Source organism: Microcebus murinus, chromosome 22, assembly GCF_040939455.1.
Source record: "Microcebus murinus isolate Inina chromosome 22, M.murinus_Inina_mat1.0, whole genome shotgun sequence".
Classification (NCBI taxonomy): Eukaryota; Metazoa; Chordata; class Mammalia; order Primates; family Cheirogaleidae; genus Microcebus; species Microcebus murinus.
The window spans coordinates 9033550-9050775 of record NC_134125.1 but is presented as its reverse complement, the minus strand read 5'-3'; the positions used below and the strand labels follow the sequence as shown (position 1 = coordinate 9050775).

Genomic DNA, 17226 nt, shown 5'->3' with positions numbered 1-17226 from the left:
AAGATTTACATGGCACCTACCCCTTAACCACCCTCCCTGAATCCTGGCAATCAGCCCGGGTCGGGGGACGGGGGTGGTGCGGGGAGAACAGAAAATCACTCCGAGGCAGGGAAAGAACAGAAAGAAAACAGCTGACCCGACAGGCACTGCAATAAACAACAAAAACTCTGACTCAAAGTCTGGGAGCAGCTCCCACTCAGAGGACAGGCAGACAGACCAGGATGACCTGTTTGCACAGATGGTAACGCTTCCTCCACGCTGATGTCACAGGGCCCAGACGCTCCCCTGCAAAACAGCTGGCTGCTTTGCATGCAGCCTCTGAAATGACCCTGCGGGGAATCCAAGGTTTCCGTTCGCCGGAGCGCAGCGTGCGGCAGCATCCTGGTGGTGCTGGATAAATAGAAACAGTTTCCATATGCCGGCCATAAAGCTGCACGGGGAGGGGCGAAAGAGCGGGCAGGCAGGGAGGGCTTCCACGACCCACCCCTGCCCAGCAAGCACAGTCCGCTCGGGAAACCGCTGGAGCCTTCCTTTAGTGCCTGGGGAGAGGCTGCTTGGATGAAAGGGCTGTGAGTTCCTCCTAGGAGGCAGCTCTGATCAGAAACAATGCAGAGTGACTCTCCCAGGCTATACCGGGGACCCCGCCCCACTTCTATCCTCCCTCCTCCTCACTCCCTTCAGTGCACATAACCCCATGCATTCCCGCACACAGCCTTGCGCGTCCTCTTCAAGACACACCGTGACCCTGCACGCCCAAGTTCACTCCAGCTGTGGCCCTCCCCTCCCCCCAGTTCATGGCCTTAATTCCCAGAGCCTCAGTTTCTTCATCTAAAAACTGGGACCGGCGCCAACTGTGCTCCGGGCATCGCAGAAACAAATGTGAGTACCCACAAAGCACTCGCAGCCCTCCGGAAGCCAGTGCCTACCAGAATGACAACGAGCAGTCGCCCAACCGTTTGCCAGTTGTCACTGAGAGCCCCACTCCATGGGAAAAAGCTCAAAGAGGAGAGGAAAACAAACCAGAGTGACACTGATGAGTTTTCCAGGCCTGGCGTCGCCGCGGTGTTTCTGTGCCGGCCAGCTCCACAAAGTCAGATAAAAACCGAGCGAAAGATGCTACTCGGAAAGAACGCAGAAAGCACTGGCCCCTGCTCAGGCCTTCTCTTCCTGAAAACTGGCTGCAGGACGGCGTGGAGGGTCAACCCACACTACCCATGCACATCAGTAAAGGCTCCAGAGCCAGGCAGACCCTGGACAAGCGCACCGACCTCCAGAAAGACAAGAACTGGCACGGAGCCCTCCCAGCTGAATCGCTGGCCTCAAGCCCAAAATCTGTCCTGCCAAAGGCTTAAGCCAGAGGAGGAAAGGAAGAAAGAAAGGCTCAACAGGGCAGTCCCGTAGCTCAAGCATTGTTCTAGAAGGAGGAACTCTGGTTTGGAAGTAGCCAGCCCTGTGCCACCTCCAACTGCTTCCAGCCACCTGGCGGAGACCTAAGTGGCCAAATCCAACGGGATTCTCTGTCATCCATGAGGCCAGCCCTGGGGGGCCTTGAACTGGCAGGGAAAGGGGCTAGAAAGCTGACAGCCGTGGCCATAACCAGGGGACGTGGAAGGCAGGAGGGTGCAGATCAGAAACAACGGGCTCCTGGGAGTCAGGGGCAGAGACGATGCAGGCGGGGGAGGGACCGGCAAATGAGCACATCGTGGTCATCTGGGCAGTGATTGTGGCCCAAGGTGGCCACCCCCAAGCCAGCCGCATGAGGGACTCATGGGAAGACATCCTGAGGTTGCAAACATGTCTAGTAGCCCTAATAAATCATGTCCTTTTGTAGAGAAAAAGGGAGAGTGAAGCCTAAAAAGGCTGACCCCCTGTATGCAAACACAAATGGTTTAACGCAAGGGGACATTTGTTCAGCACCTACTGTGCACCGGACATTGTGCTGGGTTCAGTATCTGAAAAAGCAAAACCAGGACTCTTGTCTTCATGGAGCGCCCAATCAGGAGTGACGTGGAGTGTGATCCTGGGGCACTGAAGTCATCTGTTAGTTGCAACAGCCTAGAACAGGCTGTGGTGACAACTGCCCTCCTCCGTGGGGCCCCCGGGCTGCGGCGGGGAGGGGCTCAGAGGCGATGCCAGAGCTGGCCTTTGAAGGATGAAGGGTGACAGGTGTTCGCAAGGTGGGCGGGGGCGGGGCGGGGGGCGCATTCCAGAAACAGGGAAGGCCAGGCATAAGCAGAGAAGCAAACAGAAGGGCGTGTCTGGGAGGCTGCAGAGGGTTCAGTAATCCTGAAGCTTAAAGAGCCAGAGCCAGAGACGAGGCTGATGCAGTAGGAAGCGACAACGCCAGCCACGGCGGCTCACGCTCGGCGCTGACTACACACCAGACGCAGTTGGGGGCTTTACACTGATTAATTCTTCTAAGTGTGAAAAGGCCCTACCAAACGAGACCCTGTTACTATCCTCGGTTTACAGAGGGGAGAACGAAGGCCCAGAGAGGCAAAGCGACTTGCTCAAGGTCACACAGTGAGGACGTGGACGGGCAGCTGAGCTCTTAGCTTCTGCCTCCGCTGTTGCCGCCCGACTGGAGCTGTGGGCCGGGCGGTGGGCCACACAGAAGAGCTGGCCTTGAGTGCCTGGGTCCTCACGGCGGAGCATCGTAACCCGTGCGCCACCTGGAAACACACAGCCAAGGTAGGCGGTCTTGGTCAACCGCATAGCCCATCCACAAACACTCTGCACGGGCAAAACCGCAAATCCCTTTTCCAGGGGAAGCCGTGGGCAGCTCACCTGTACAGGGCAGGTTAAATCCGCCAGGGGCCACCAGAAGTCATCTTCATTGTCTAATGCTCCTAACCACCCTCCCTGAGACACAGCACTGTGTCTTGTCCCCGCCACACGCCCCACGGCTTGCCAGATGTCCAGGGGCAGTGTCTTGGTGAGGCAGGACGTGACTTCTTTAGTCCGTGAATTTCAAGGCCCAACTTGGCACTGTACTTCCTGCCCCCCTGCCACTGGGCTGACTCTGAAACAAAGGGCTTTTCCTCCCACCACTCACTCACTCACAAAGTATTTCTTGAGCACCCACCGTGTGTAAAGTGCTTCTGATGCTTGAAGCGACACTTGTGAAGGCTCCGCGCCCCTCCCTCTCTCCCACACGCGCACACACAGAGGCCCGCAAACGCTGCTCTGTTTACCCAGTGAAGAGGGCAGCACCTGTGCGAACATCTGCTCCACACTCACTTGGCGGCATCAGAAATGCTAATCGTGAGATGCACGGGGACGGGGGGAGCCACGGAAGCGCAAATGGGAACTGAAGGCATTCTTCACGGTGCACTGGTGCTCTCTGACCCCCTGCGAGGGGCTGGCAGACGACTCGTGCTCAGGAGAGCAAGTAAGGTCTGAGACTCAACCTGCGTGAAGGCTGCTGAGGTGTTAGCTCAGGTGTCCACCCAGCGTAGATCGAAGGTCCCAGCAGCACCTCGGGGGCTGGCTGGACTCGGCTTCCACAAACGCTGGGCACACCCGGCACTAGATCTGCTGCTGCTACGGGCAGCTTTGTTTAGAAGAGCGCCAACAAGCGGCAAGGTGGCAGGGAGGCACAGGCGCCTCGCGGCAGTGGCAGGTAGCAGGAAGTCTACGTCCTACAGAGAGCCTGGCGTCCTAGGCGTGCCACTTCTGCAGGGACCAGAAACCCCGTGCAGTCCGTAGCCAGCCACTGGGCACAGCCTTCCCTTCCTTTTGCCTCAGTTTCCCTTTCTGCCAAGTGGGGAAGGTAGCCCAAGAGAGGCATCGTGAATAAAGAAAAATACAATGGAAACCCAGAAGCCACGCCAAAAAATGGGCAGGAGATGGAGCCACTTGGTTTTAATTCTCCCGGCAACTCAACCGGAACGGTAGCCAAGGAAGTTGACTGTAGTCCCTCCATTGCTACAACGACATACTTCAGCAAATGCAAAACACCAGCTCACATTTGAGAGGAAGCTGGAGACGTTAAATAAAAGAAAGAAAGAGCTCAAATCCTTAATGCAGGAGGCTCTTTGATTACCTACTCAGGGACTCAGACTATAGACATTCGTATCCCCATTTTACAGATGAAGAAACTGAAACTCAGGAAGGAAAAAGCTCCTCACTCAAGGCTGCTCAGCTAACAAGAGATGACGCCAGAAATGCAACCCTATCCTTTGCAGCACACGGAGCGGCTCTGAAGAAACGTTAAACTGCCGCAGAGCGTCAGCAGATATCTCCACTCCCCTAACACGCACGCATTCGTCACAGCCCGGGAGTGTGCCCGTGCCACCCCCATCTCCAGACTTTGGAGCCCCTACATTCTAGGACAGCTGTCCGGTCTCCAAGAGGAAAGAGCAAAGAATAACATGCAACAGAACCAAATGGGCCAGCCAGCCTGGAGGCGGAGTGGACTTTGGCACTAATAAAACCCGAGCCCTGTTGAGGTGCCCAGACTGGCTCCGGGGTGTGCAGTAAAAACTGCAGTTCCAAACAAGCAGGCGGGCCAGCCGAGTGTGAACGGCCGATCCCGCAAGAAAAGGGGCCCCTGGAGAGCCACAGAGAGAAGACATCTCGCCTGCCGATGACCACCCACGAGCCACAGCCAACGCATCCGGCAGCTCGGAGCCGCTCCAAGCCATTAGCCGGCACTCAGCACGGTCGCTCTGCCTGAGCTGATGTTCAGCAAGAGCTACGGGAATGAGAAAAAAAAACCAAAAAACAGAACCCCAATTTTACAAAAAGAGAGGTTAAAGAGAGAGACGAATGGCCTATGAATGGTGGGGTGGTCGGGGGGAGCCCGGGTGAGGGGAGGTGGGGACTGAGCACACCAGGCTGACACGGCAATTCCAGGCCAGGCTCAGGCTCCCAGGCAGCTGGAAGCTGGAGCAGCAGGTCTTTCTTCAGGAAAAGCACTCAGAGGCAAAGTGGAAGTGGCCTGACCAGTTCTTTTTTTCTTTTTTGAGACAGAGTCTCACTCTGTTGCCTGGGCTAGAGTGCCGTGGCATCAGCCTAGCTCACAGCAACCTCAAACTCCTGGGCTCAAGTAATCCTCCTGCCTCAGCCTCCTGAGTAGCTGGGACTACGGGCACGCACCACCATGCCCGGCTAATTTTTTTCTCTATATATTTTTAGTTGGCCAATTAATTTCTTTCTATTTGTAGTAGAGAAGGGGTCTCGCTCTTGCTCAGGCTGGTTTCGAACTCCCACCTTGGCCTCCCAGAGGTCCTGACCAGTTCTGATTCCCACCGAATGCCACCCCGAGGGGAAGATGACCTCACTGGCCACAGAGAGTTTGCTGGTTGGTTTTGTGCTGTTTTTTTTTCAGTAATTTCCAGTAGTTTGTTCTGAAGAAAAAACAAAGGCTGAATTGGCAATGTCCCACATCAGGTTCCATGTCAGAAGGTCACAAAGTGGCAGCATATTGCCCAGATTTTATTCAGCTGGCTAGGTTGAAAACGCATGGATTTGTTGCCAATGTTTAAAAGTCAGAAGCTGGCGGGGCGCGGTGGCTCACGCCTGTCATCCTAGCACTCTGGGAGGCCGAGGCGGGCGGATTGCTCAAGGTCAGGAGTTCAAAACCAGCCTGATCAAGAGCGAGACCCCGTCTCTACTATAAATAGAAACAAATTAATTGGCCAACTAATATATATAGAAAAAATTAGCCGGGCATGGTGGCGCATGCCTGTAGTCCCAGCTACTCGGGAGGCTGAGGCAGCAGGATCGCTTGAGCCCAGGAGTTTGAGGTTGCTGTGAGCTAGGCTGACGCCACGGCACTCTAGCCCAGGCAACAGAGTGAGACTCTGTCATTCATAAATAAATAAATAAATAAATAATAAATAAATAAATAAATAAATGAATGAATGAATGAATGTCAGAAGCCTTTCCATGAAAAGCGTAGGTTCTGACTTCTTTTGAAAAATCAAAGACTGTGATTGACAATCGGCCTGTGATCCCGCATGATGACGACAGGGCTGAGCCAGGCAGCAGCTGCCCCTTCGGAGAGCACACTGTCCCCGAAGGCCCCAGGCCACCCACGCTCTCAGGTTGCTTCCTCTGAACCGGGGCCTCAGGCATGGTCTGGGCAGGGGACAAACTGTGCTTTTTGCAGCGGGGTAAGAACCTCCAACAAAAGGCAAATGAAGCAAAGGGGTTCCAGGTACAAAAGGCAACACAAGCACCAGTGGCCCCAATGGGACACCCATCCCAGACCAGGCACGTCTTCGAGGCAAGTCCCGAAGTGGGGTCACCTGCCACTGGGACCAACCACCTCAGGGGGTCACCCCCTCAGCAAGGTCACCCGCCCTTATGCCCCGCCAAGCTGCTCCCCCTTTCCCAGCCTCCTGAGAATTCCCATTTTCAGCACAGATTGTCTTGTTCCAGCCACCAAGATGGAAAATGCAGCCACACACCCGTGCAGGGGAAGAACAGGGACAGCCACACGCTCGTGCAGGGGAACAACGGGGACAGGGCATGCAGGGAGGAGAAATCCTGGCTGTCTCTGAGGTCTGGTTTTCGCCTGCCTGTGTTTTCGGGCTTCCCTGGGCTGACCCGACACAGCTTTTATAATGAAACACCGGCAGTTCTGCAATTTTTACGATAAGAAAGGGAGCTCCAGGTGTGGAACTCTAATTTTGAATAATTGTCTTGTAGGAAACGAAAAGTTTAATTAAGAAAAAAGATAAAGATAGAAACGAACTTCCTTTTGGGAAAGACATCCAGGTCAAATCCTATTAATGCCTCATTCACAGGGCTTCACTTCTCGGCAGGGGCATGTTAGGTAGGAGACTAGTCTGGACTCAGAGGACACGGGTTCAAATGCTGCTAAGGCAGCTTCGTGACCTGAAGGCCTTTTCTGTACGATGACAGTGTAAGGGCCGATCCCCGAGATCTGCTGGGAGGACCACAAAAACACGAGAGACGCAGCACACGCAAAGCGTTCGGGACACTGCCTGGCACACGAGGGCTCAAGGCCCGTGGCCACTGTCGTAGTGCACACGCTTACTCAGGCTGACCTGACAGCAGAGAAGAGTTAGACCCGGGAAATGCCTAAATGAGAGAATTCCCTCCAGCAAAAAGATTAGAATGGAGAGCTGTCCCCGGGGCTCCCTGTGACCAAGGCAGGACCGGATGGGGGCTGCCTCAGGACAGGACTGATGTCCCTCCTGGGTTTAGACCCTTGGTGCTTCCTCAGAAGACACAGGCTTCGTTCCTGGGCCGCTGTGCTGTATTCTGAGGCCGCCTCGGGGACGGCAATGCGACCGGATACCCCAGAGGAGCACCTCTGTGAGCCATCCAAGCCCTCCCCTGTTCCCTCCCCGACGGGGAGGCTGAGAAGTCAGTCGACGGTTCTGGCTCATGAAGTGCTCTCAGAGCAAACGTGAACTCAGCCCTCCCTAAGGCCGCCAGGGGAGGGAGTGCAGCAGGCGCTCCAGCCTGCACCAAGCTGCCACGACTGCCATTTAGACACGGCAGCTTCCTGCGTGCAGGGCAGAGAGACGGCATCTCGTGGCAGGGGGCCCCCAGGCAACAGACAGGATCCCCCCATGAAGATATGGCGGGCTGGGAAGAGACGGCTTCAAGCCTCGGTTATGAGGCTCCAGCCCAGCATGCTGGATACTTGCTCATTTTAATTGGTGCCACCGCCAGCCTGGTGACACCTGGCATTCTGCCTTGGTGAGACCCTAAAAAAGCCAGGGGAATGACTCCGGCGGTGTCAATGCCCAGGCTCTGTGGGAGGCCGTGAAACAGAATTGCTGCTTGGCCTCCAGCTGCCACGCTGCTGCCTCAGCTTCCCAGCCTGCAGGGGACACCCGCGGTGCCAGGAGACAGGCGAAAAGGATCCGGGTCTCAGCCTGGGCTCAGGACCTCTGCTCGTGGAGGGTGTCCCAAAGCAGCAGCCCAGTCTCCTCCATGACAACGACGCCCGTGGCTGCCCCAGCACTGACTGTGTGACCACACATATGCTCTCACCAAGTCCCCTCTAACAACCCTACTGGCAGATGCCATCGTGGTCCCATGCCACAGATGCGGAGGCCAAGGCTTGCACTCAGCTCAGCCACTCCACCACCCAGGGTATCACAAGTGACAGAAGCTGCAAGTCCCTCAGGCTTCCTTCACTCTTTTACAGGTACGCATGGGACATGAGGTCAGAGAAAGGAGCCACAGCACAGATTTCTGCGACAGAGCCCACCTGGGGTGGGTCGTGCTTTGGTACCAGCCCCTCTGCTCTCCCCCAGCTCCTGCTGGCTGTGTCTGCCCCGGGCCACCAGCTCCGGCCCACCTTGACTGAGCCTGCCGCCAACTTGCTCTGGCTTCATGAAGACTCTGGAGAGACAGCCCCGCGTGCCAGCCCCTGCCAGGGGCAGTGACCCTCCACACTGAGGACACTGGCACTGGGTCCTAGTAACTCCCGATGGCGTGCCAGGTATCAGGGAGGAGGAGGCGGAGGGGAGCTCTCTGCTCTGCTACCTTGAGCCTCCCCGTGCATGGCTTGTCACCCAGCGCCAAGGCAGAGACTGAGCGCCCTGCTCAAACCTCAGCCATCCCCCCCATCCCCAACCCTTCCCTCACGCAGAAAAGGCAAATGGTGCAGCCCATCTCAGGCAGCGGTAGAGTTTAAAGGCAATAAGAAGGCAAAAGCTGAGTGTGATCGGGCTGATGCTGGAAAATTCCTTATTCTGCCCACAATGTGAACGTGCTGGTCTAGACACTGCCTGATACGCAGTGTGGACCGCGGGCTCTCCCTCAACTGGCCCATCCCACACCAGCCCCGCTCACTGTTTTCAACGTTATTCCTGAGTCCCAGGCTTTTTTTCTTTTTTTGAGATAGTCTCACTTTGTTGCCCGGGCTAGAGTGCCGTGGTGTCAGCCTAGCTCACAACAACCTCAAACTCCTGGGCTCAAGCGATCCTCCTGCCTCAGCCTCCCGAGTAGCTGGGATTACAGGCATGTGTCACTATGCCCGGCTAATTTTTTCTATATATTTTTAGTTGGCCAATTAAGTTCTTTCTATTTGGGGTCTTGCTCTTGATCAGGCTGATTTCGAATCCTGACCTTGAGCAATACACCTGCCTAGGCCTCCCAGAGTGCATCAGCCCCCAGGCTTTAAATACTTCTGCTCATACCTGCCTCCTTTATCAACCTGACACCGGTTCTGCCTGTGAGTCATTCATTAGCATTTTAGCAGCCATTCTTTTCTCACCTACATAAGGAGAAAAATCCAAACCCTCCAGTTTCCTGCAGAGATAAGGCCCTAGCATGGGTTAAAGGTCACGGACAGCTCAGCCAGATCCCTGGGTACTTACCTCCAAGGAAAGGGTAGGAAGGTCAAAGGCTGAATTGCCCCCCCCCCCAATTCACATGTTGAGGCCCTACCCCTATTACCTCCAAATGTCCCTGTATTTGGAGACAGGGCCATGTTTTTTCTTTTTTTTAAAGACTAGTCAAGTGCAGTAGTGAGGAGGGGGGAAAGTAGCAGAACAAGGGGTTCAATCTGTAACTGACTGTGAACAATCAAGTGAGAATGGACCAGCCATGAGACAGGGCCTTTAAAGAGATAATTGAGGTAAAATGCAGTCGTATGGGTGGCCCTAATCCAATAGGACTAGTGTCCTTGTAAGAAGAGTATGGACAGACTGACTGAGGGACAATCATGTGAGGACACAGCCAGGTGGCTGCTTGCAAGCCAAGAAAAGAGCCCGCAGAAGAAACCAAACCTGCTGACACCTTGATCTGGGCTTCCAGCCTCCAGAACTGTAAAAAATTAGATTTCTGGGCCGGGAGTGGTGGCTCACACCTGTAATCCTAGCACTCTGGGAGGCCGAGGCGGGTGGATCGTTCAAGGTCAGGAGTTCAAAACCAGCCTGAGCAAGAGCAAGACCCCATCTCTACTATAAATAGAAAGAAATTAATTGGCCACCTAATATATATAGAAAACATTAGCCGGCATGGTGGCGCATGCCTGTAGTCCCAGCTACTCAGGAGGCTGAGGCAGCAGGATTGCTTGAGCCCAGGAGTTTGAGGTTGCTGTGAGCTAGGCTGACACCACGGCACTCACTCTAGCCTAGGCAACAAATCGAGACTCTGTCTAAAAAAAAAAAAATTAGATTTCTGTCGTTCAAGTACCAACCCACGGTATTTTAGTTATGGCCACACCTAAGCAGACGAGGAGAATGTAGGTTCTGAGCCAGACGAAGTCCACAGTGGCTACTGGGTCAGGACAAAGGCCCAGCCTTGCTCAAGGATCACACCCTAGAGAATGTGCTTAGTTGCCAATGGCTCATGCCCATGTGACTGCCAGCTCTGCTGACTGCTCTGTCTGCACTCTGCCAACTCCCCAATACCTCAAGGTACCTCAAGCACCCTCCCTCACTGGTCAGTGACGTTGGCCTCAGGGACAATCAGCTGTGCTGGGAGAGATGGGACTTGAACTGTGGTTAGAAGAAGAGGCAGGAATGGACGCTGCCCACCTCTCGCGAGGGCCCTCAGCCCCTGCCATGAAACCCAACTAGGTTTATTCTGGCCACGATTTGTAGTAGTAGGTACCTATGGATGTAGGCACTGAGCTACGTGATACGGAGATGAACGGAACTCAGGGCCTAGGAAGTAAATCAGCCAGCCAAACAAGTAATTACCACCCAGTAAACTACTTGCCTCATCAAGATACCAACAGAAAAGGGCAGTGAGTAATTAGCTCTGCCAGGAAGGGGAAGTTCAGAGAAGGCTTCAAAAGAGAAGGTGTTATCAGCAGGGATTTCAAGACAGGGCTGGAGCTAAAGAGCACACAGAGGCTGAGGAAGGCATGCCAGACAGACTTTCCAGCAAGGTGGAGAGGTTTAAGAATGCACTGGGGGCCAGGCGCGGTGGCTCACGCCTGTAATCCTAGCCCTCTGGGAGGCCGAGGTGGGCGGATTGCTCAAGGTCAGGAGTTCAAAACCAGCCTGAGGAAGAGCGAGACCCGGTCTCTACTATAAATAGAAAAAAATTAATTTGCCAACTGATATATATATATAAAATTAGCCGGGCATGGTGGCGCATGCCTGTAGTCCCAGCTACTCGGGAGGCTGAGGCAGGAGGATCGCTTGAGCCCAGGAGTTTGAGGTTGCTGTGAGCTAGGCTGACGCCACGGCACTCACTCTAGCCTGGACAACAAAGCGAGACTGTCTCAAAAAAAAAAAAAAAAAAAAAAAAAAGAATGCACTGGGGACTCACCCAACTGAAAGCAGTGTGACACTGTGGGCTGAGGCAGGGAAGACGACCCGTCAATTAAGAAGGCGCGAGAACATGCAAGGCCGTGCGCGCGAGTCGAAGAGGGATGGGCAGGTCCTGAGGAGCTCGAGGACAGGGCAACTGCCGGGTTGGATGTGTGTTTTACTTATTTTATTTTATTTTTTGAGACAGAGTCTCACTTTGTTGCCCAGGCTAGAGTGAGTGCCGTGGCGTCAGCCTAGCTCACAGCAACCTCAAACTCCTGGGCTCAAGCGATCCTCCTGCCTCAGCCTCCCGAGTAGCTGGGACTACAGGCATGCGCCACCAGGCCTGGCTAATTTTTTTCTATATGTTTTTAGTTGGCCAATTAATTTCTTTCTATTTTTAGTGGAGACAGGGTCTCGCTCTTGCTCAGGCTGGTTTCGAACTCCTGACCTTAAGCGACCCTCCTGCCTCGGCCTCCCAGAGTGCTAGGATTACAGGCGTGAGCCAGCGCCCGGCCTGGATGCGTGTTTTAGATGGATGTCAGACAGCAGGGAGGAAGGTCGATGCCAGAATGAAAGGACGAGGAACAAAGGTCTATGCTGGGGCAGAGCAAAGCTCCTCTCACATCTCTCCTCTGCCCAGTGGCCCTACCTTCCTCCCAGCCAAGCTTGGGGGAGCACACCCACGAGTCCTTTGCAGTTTTAACAAGTGACCCAATAACAGGGAGAAACTGAGGCACTAATGCACTATGCAGAAAACACAGTGTCCCTGGACCCCGGCGGTGAGTTATATATTTCCTTTTTTTCTTAAAAAGCAGACCAAAATAAGCCGCTGACTTCACCTAGATAAAAACAACCTCACTGACGGCCTCTCCAAAGTGAGTCTTATTGTCGCTGTGGCCCAGTTCCTATTCAGCAAGCTCCATCACCGGTTCAAAGCCTGATCTTGACACAGGACTGGGTCGCTCTCGCCACTTTTATCCCACAGGAGAGCTGGACGCCCACCCTCGGCTCAGACGCTCTGGAGGGATTTAAAAGGGTCACTCGCAGTGACAGACAGGATTCCCTTTAGGATCTTGAGCCTGGCTATTTGCAGACTTGAGCCACACCCTTAGCAGGCCAAGCACCCTCCCTCACTGGCTGGTATCCTCGGAAGCCGAGACTGGGCCAAAGCACCGAGTCACCAGACCTCTCTAAGGCTGTCTCTTCCTCTGTAAAATACAGATATACCAGTAACTCTAGTTTGCGGTTATACGATGAGATAATGTAAATACTAAGGGCCTGAGCTCGCAAGCTCTTAATAAAAGGCTTGTGAAGAAAAAAGAAGGCAGAGCAGAAAGAGGAGGAAAGGAGAAAGAAGAGGAAGGGAAGAAGAAAAGGAGAAGGCAGAGCAGGAAGAGGAGGAAAGGGGAAAGAAGAGGAGGGGAAGGAACTCTGGAGTCAGACATTCCTGGGTTCAAAGTCTGTCTGCTCAACCACTCGCTGGCTGTGTGACCTCAGGCAAATTACTTAACCTCTCTGATCCAAGTTTCCTCCTCTATAAAAGAGGAATAAGACTCCCTACCTTGCAAGGGGATCTTAGATAAGGGCCTGAAGTCAGAGTCACTGCTTCCTTGGCCCTGAGTGGTGCTTAGGGAAGAATCTGGTTTATGTTCTAATCCTGCCGGGCAGCCCAGCTCTGTCCCCCTAGATGGGAGTGAAATTCCCAGGCAAAGAGAGGCCCGTTTATCGGAAGCCAGGGCCCGTGCCACACTCTCGTCCCCAGGAACACTGACTGCCCCCTTCACTTCCCAGGGGAGGCCACTGAGCCTGGCTCATCTGTCCCTGGGCCCAAGGGTCTTCCCTTGTGAGCAGGAGAGGAATGGTGCCCCCGCCCTGGCTGCAGGGCACTGGCGGATCAGCCTTTCGCTAAGGAGACCCTAAAGCACTGGTCCCCAACATCATAGGACCCTCCAGGAAACACAGGTTATTTTAAGTCTCTCCCTGAGCCCAAGGCCTGAGCAAATGAAAACGAACGGCTTCGGGATGAGGACCAGAAAGGTTTTTAAGGCCTCCCATCCTGCCAAAAACACACTTAAAACTTTTAAAAATGTAAAGCTCACCAGCTCTCTCGGGTTCACTTTGTGCTAGGCTTTGGTTCAGAGGAAGACAAAGCAAAACCCCAAACCCTCAAATCAATGGATCATGACAAATGCTCGCCCCCTTCCACCCCGTCCTGGGCAACTTGGGGCCTGAGAGGGAGCAGAGAGAAGCAGTCAGCTCCGCTTTCCTGCCAACGGCTTCGGATCGGGACAGACGGAGGCTGGTGTTGAAATCTGTTTCTTTTTTTAACAAGGAATGGGGCAGGGAAGGTAGCCAAGGAGCAGGTTTGCCCGAGGTCCCTGCCAAGCATTCACGGACAAGCCAAGGTAACTCAGGTGCAAGGCAGGCGAGTGGCTGAGGGAACGAGGGCTGGAGGAGGGCAAGCTAGACTAGACCCCTGGGAGCATGACAAAGCTGGGGGCGTGGGATCAGAACCCCACAGTCTCCCAGAAGTAGTTTCTGTGTCAGAACTTGAGGCTCAAACATGGGGCCAGGTAACAGGCTACGCACCTCTCCTATCACACCATAAAGCCCATATCATCTCCCCCACTCTAAAACAGAAAAGTAGGGGTCCCCCCAGCCCACCCCACCGTCTTACTTTTGCTGGGCAGCTCCTCTTGGCCCAGGCTGTTGGAGGGCGCCAGGGGGGCACTGCTACCCTCGTCCAAGGTCAGGATGAGGGGCACGTCATCATCCAGGCTCACAGCCATGTCCGCCTCTCCTGCAGCCCTCAGGATGTGATGAACAAGGCTTTGAATCGTCTCTGGTTTGAGCTCCGTTTCAAAGCCACTGGGCCAGAGGTGCTTCTCAGAAATTCCATTAGAGACATCTTCTAGGTTTGGGGGATTAAAAAAAAAAAGACAATTATTAAAAGATAACCATTACTGATGAATATGTTCTAGAATTAGATAGTGGTGATGGTTACACACCTTGTGAATACACTATAATACTGAGTTATACTCTTTAAAATGGTCAATTACATCTCCACTTTTTTTTTTTAAAAGGAAGAGCTATTACAGTGTAATAGCATTAAAATAAGAGAGGAAAACCCTGCAAGAACAAATACTGAAAAGTTAAAGGTAATTATGTCTTGAGAATGAGATTAGGGCTAATATGTTCCATCTCTACCTCCTTTACATTTATTTGTGAGTTTTATAAAGATTTTTAAATATATATTAGATTATATATAGATTATAGATATTATATATTATAGATATTATATATAGATTATATATTAGATTATATATTATAAAGATTTTAAATATATATTAAAATATATTATATACAACCATTAAAATAATAGTAGTTAATGAATATTATTACACACCAGCACTTTATAAGTAAAAAGTGATTGAAACTTCAAAACAGCCAAGAGATGGGTATTAATAGGATTATTATCCCCCTGTTACAGGGGGATAAGTTAAGGCACAGAGAGGTTAAATAACTTGCCCAAGAACCCACAGCTGGAAAGCCAAGCTTTGAACTATGCAGCCCGCCTCCCAATCTGTGTTCCCAACCATCACACTATAATTCCTCAAAGTCCAGGTGCTGTATTTAGGCAGCACCCAGCTTCAATGACCAGTTAAGAGTTAGCATAGCAGGTGGTCTATACTGGCCCATATATATATTTGTGTATGTATATTTAAATATATACATCTTTCTCTTCAGCTTTACTAAACAGCCTCTCAGGAGAAGTTAGACACAGACTCCCAAGACCATTCTGAACTTTGCTGGTGAACAATACGTATCATTCTTATGTAGGCATCATTCTCCTAGATTTAGGCATCTGAGAAAAGGAAAAAGCACAAAAGTATTTTTTTAAAATGATGTCCAGAGTCACACAGTAAAAGTGCTCATCCTTACCTCCCAATTTAAAACACTCAGAACTAGCCTGTTATCGTTCCTATTTATACACATTCCCACTTCCGCTTAGAAGGACCAAAGGAAAAGCAAAGACTCAGCAGATCTGACTGCAGACCTTTGAACTTGAAAACGCCAGCAGGTTCCTTCCTCAAGCTGCGATCTCTGGGCTCAGTCAACTCTGCCTCTGAACTGACCCAGTGAATGGCAACTGGGCAATTTACTTCTTTCATAAATCATCAGAGTAACTCCAGGCAGATCCCTGTGCATAAACAGGGAGTGCCGGTGCATCAGTAGGGAACAGTACATCTTTTTAAACAAGGCAGCAAAAGTAAACACCGTTCTACTTGCTGTAGCTCTCTGCCCAGCAAACTTCCTGTGAGAAGACTTTCCAAAGTTTCCTCCAGATCTAGGGATTTATTTTCCTTTTAAATCTCCATAGGGGGGAGGCAGAAAAGGAAATCTCAGATGAGACACTACAGTCTTAAGAATTACATTTTTATTATTTTTTCGGTTTAACTTTTTCCCATGGATATTTTCAAAGATATACAAATGAACTTCCCTGTATTCATTACTCAGCTTTGACAATTATTTCCTGTATTTATTTTGAAGGCAGGAGACTCTATCAACTCACCGAGGCTTCTTAATTTTATCATTAATATCATAACGGCTAGTGGTTTTTCAGTTCTGTTTAATATATGACTACTTGCTTGCACACGCTGCTCAGTGGCTCTCAGTTGAGGTGATCTTGTACCCCAGGGGACACCAGCAGACATTTCTGATTGTCACAACATGGGAGTCAGAGGACTGCTAGTGGGTAGAGTCTAGGATGCCACTAAACACCCTACGGCGCAAAAGTGAGACCTCCCACAACAAAGAATTATGTGGCTCAAAAGGTCAACAGTGCTGCTGTTGAGAAATCCTATCTTAGCTAATACCCCCACTTTACAGATGAGGAAACTGAGGCTTGGAGTGGTTAACTTAACTTGCCTCTTATAAGTAAACAGCAGGGAAATGGTACGGCCCAGATTTCATCCCAGAGAGTCTGAATTCATGGACTCTCTCCGCTCAACCACTACTCTATACCTTACTCCTAGACCCAGGTCCCCAATTTGAATTCAAACCCAGCATTTTACGGTGAGAAAAATGAGGCCCAGAGAGGGAAAGGGACTTGCCCAAGGTCACACAGTGCAGAGGCAGAGCTAGAAGCTAGGACCTCTGAGTCCCAGCCCAGTGCCCCTTGGCGGGCTTTGCTTCCCCCATCCACAGAAGACCCAGAAGGTCAGCCCTGGGGAGAGGACCCAGGCATGGAACGAGGGCCAGTGCCACCCCGCTGTCCGCTGGGGCATGAGCTTCCTGCAGGGTCACCTGAGGGCGGCGGACAGACCAGCCACGGCGGAGGAAGGCAGAGGCAGGAGCGCCGGCTCCACTCCACGTGCTCCCAGCCCCGTCGCGGAGCCCACGTGGGGGTCGCCCCAGGAAGCCGGGGCGAGGAGAGGGGTGCAGAGCCCCAGCCTGGGCTGGACGGAGAGAAACGCGGTAGTGACGTCCCAGCGGCCTCGCTGGGCCCGCCCGGCCCACCTCCCACACCCGGGTACCCAGCCGCAACCTCTCACTCCGCACCCTCTGACCCCTGACCCCTGCCCTCTCCCCCGGGCCAAGCCCTCGCACCCCTTGGATTCTTACACGCGCCGCCCCAGCAATATGGACCGCGCGCCTGGGTCCGCACCGCGCAGCCCAGCCCGCCTGCGCTGCCGCCAACACCCCGAGCCCGAAGCTGTTGCAGCCGCCGCAGCGGCCGCCACTTCAGCCGCTGCCACCCCAGCAGCTGCGCCAGCTCTCCAGTCCGCCGCCTACCGTCCTCTCAACCCCGCTGGCCCCGCCCCACTTCCCCTTCCCGCGGCCTGTTGGCTCGCTGGGCTGCCAGGGTAAGCTCTGGTTGGTCAAGCTTCACGTCCTTCTACAGTTCTCGCCCACTGCCGATGCAAGGACCCCCTTAAGAAGGGACCAGGCGGAAAGCTCCGCCCCTTTCTCCTCCCATCCTCCCCGCCTTTGTTGTTCTGCCCAACCCAAAGGGAGTCCCGGG

The 17226-nt window shown here is 53.0% G+C and overlaps 1 protein-coding gene across 3 annotated transcripts in view; it reads right to left on the bottom strand.

Annotated features, from left to right (window-relative positions):
- TPCN1 (two pore segment channel 1) overlaps positions 1 to 17033 on the bottom strand; it is a 58308-nt gene extending 41275 nt beyond the window's left edge. The window contains exons 1-3 of one of the 3 annotated variants that reach the window (XM_012752241.3): positions 16827 to 17033; positions 15259 to 15402; positions 13879 to 14112 (exon numbers count right to left, since the gene is read on the bottom strand). In XM_012752241.3, coding sequence (XP_012607695.2) covers positions 13879 to 14112; positions 15259 to 15373 — 349 coding nt within the window. In that variant the 5' untranslated portion in view covers positions 15374 to 15402; positions 16827 to 17033. The remainder of the gene's footprint in view (positions 1 to 13878; positions 14113 to 15258; positions 15403 to 16826) is intronic. The other 2 variants (XM_075996595.1, XM_075996596.1) reach the window with 2 other exon arrangements.
- Between the last annotated feature and the right edge of the window lie 193 nt (positions 17034 to 17226).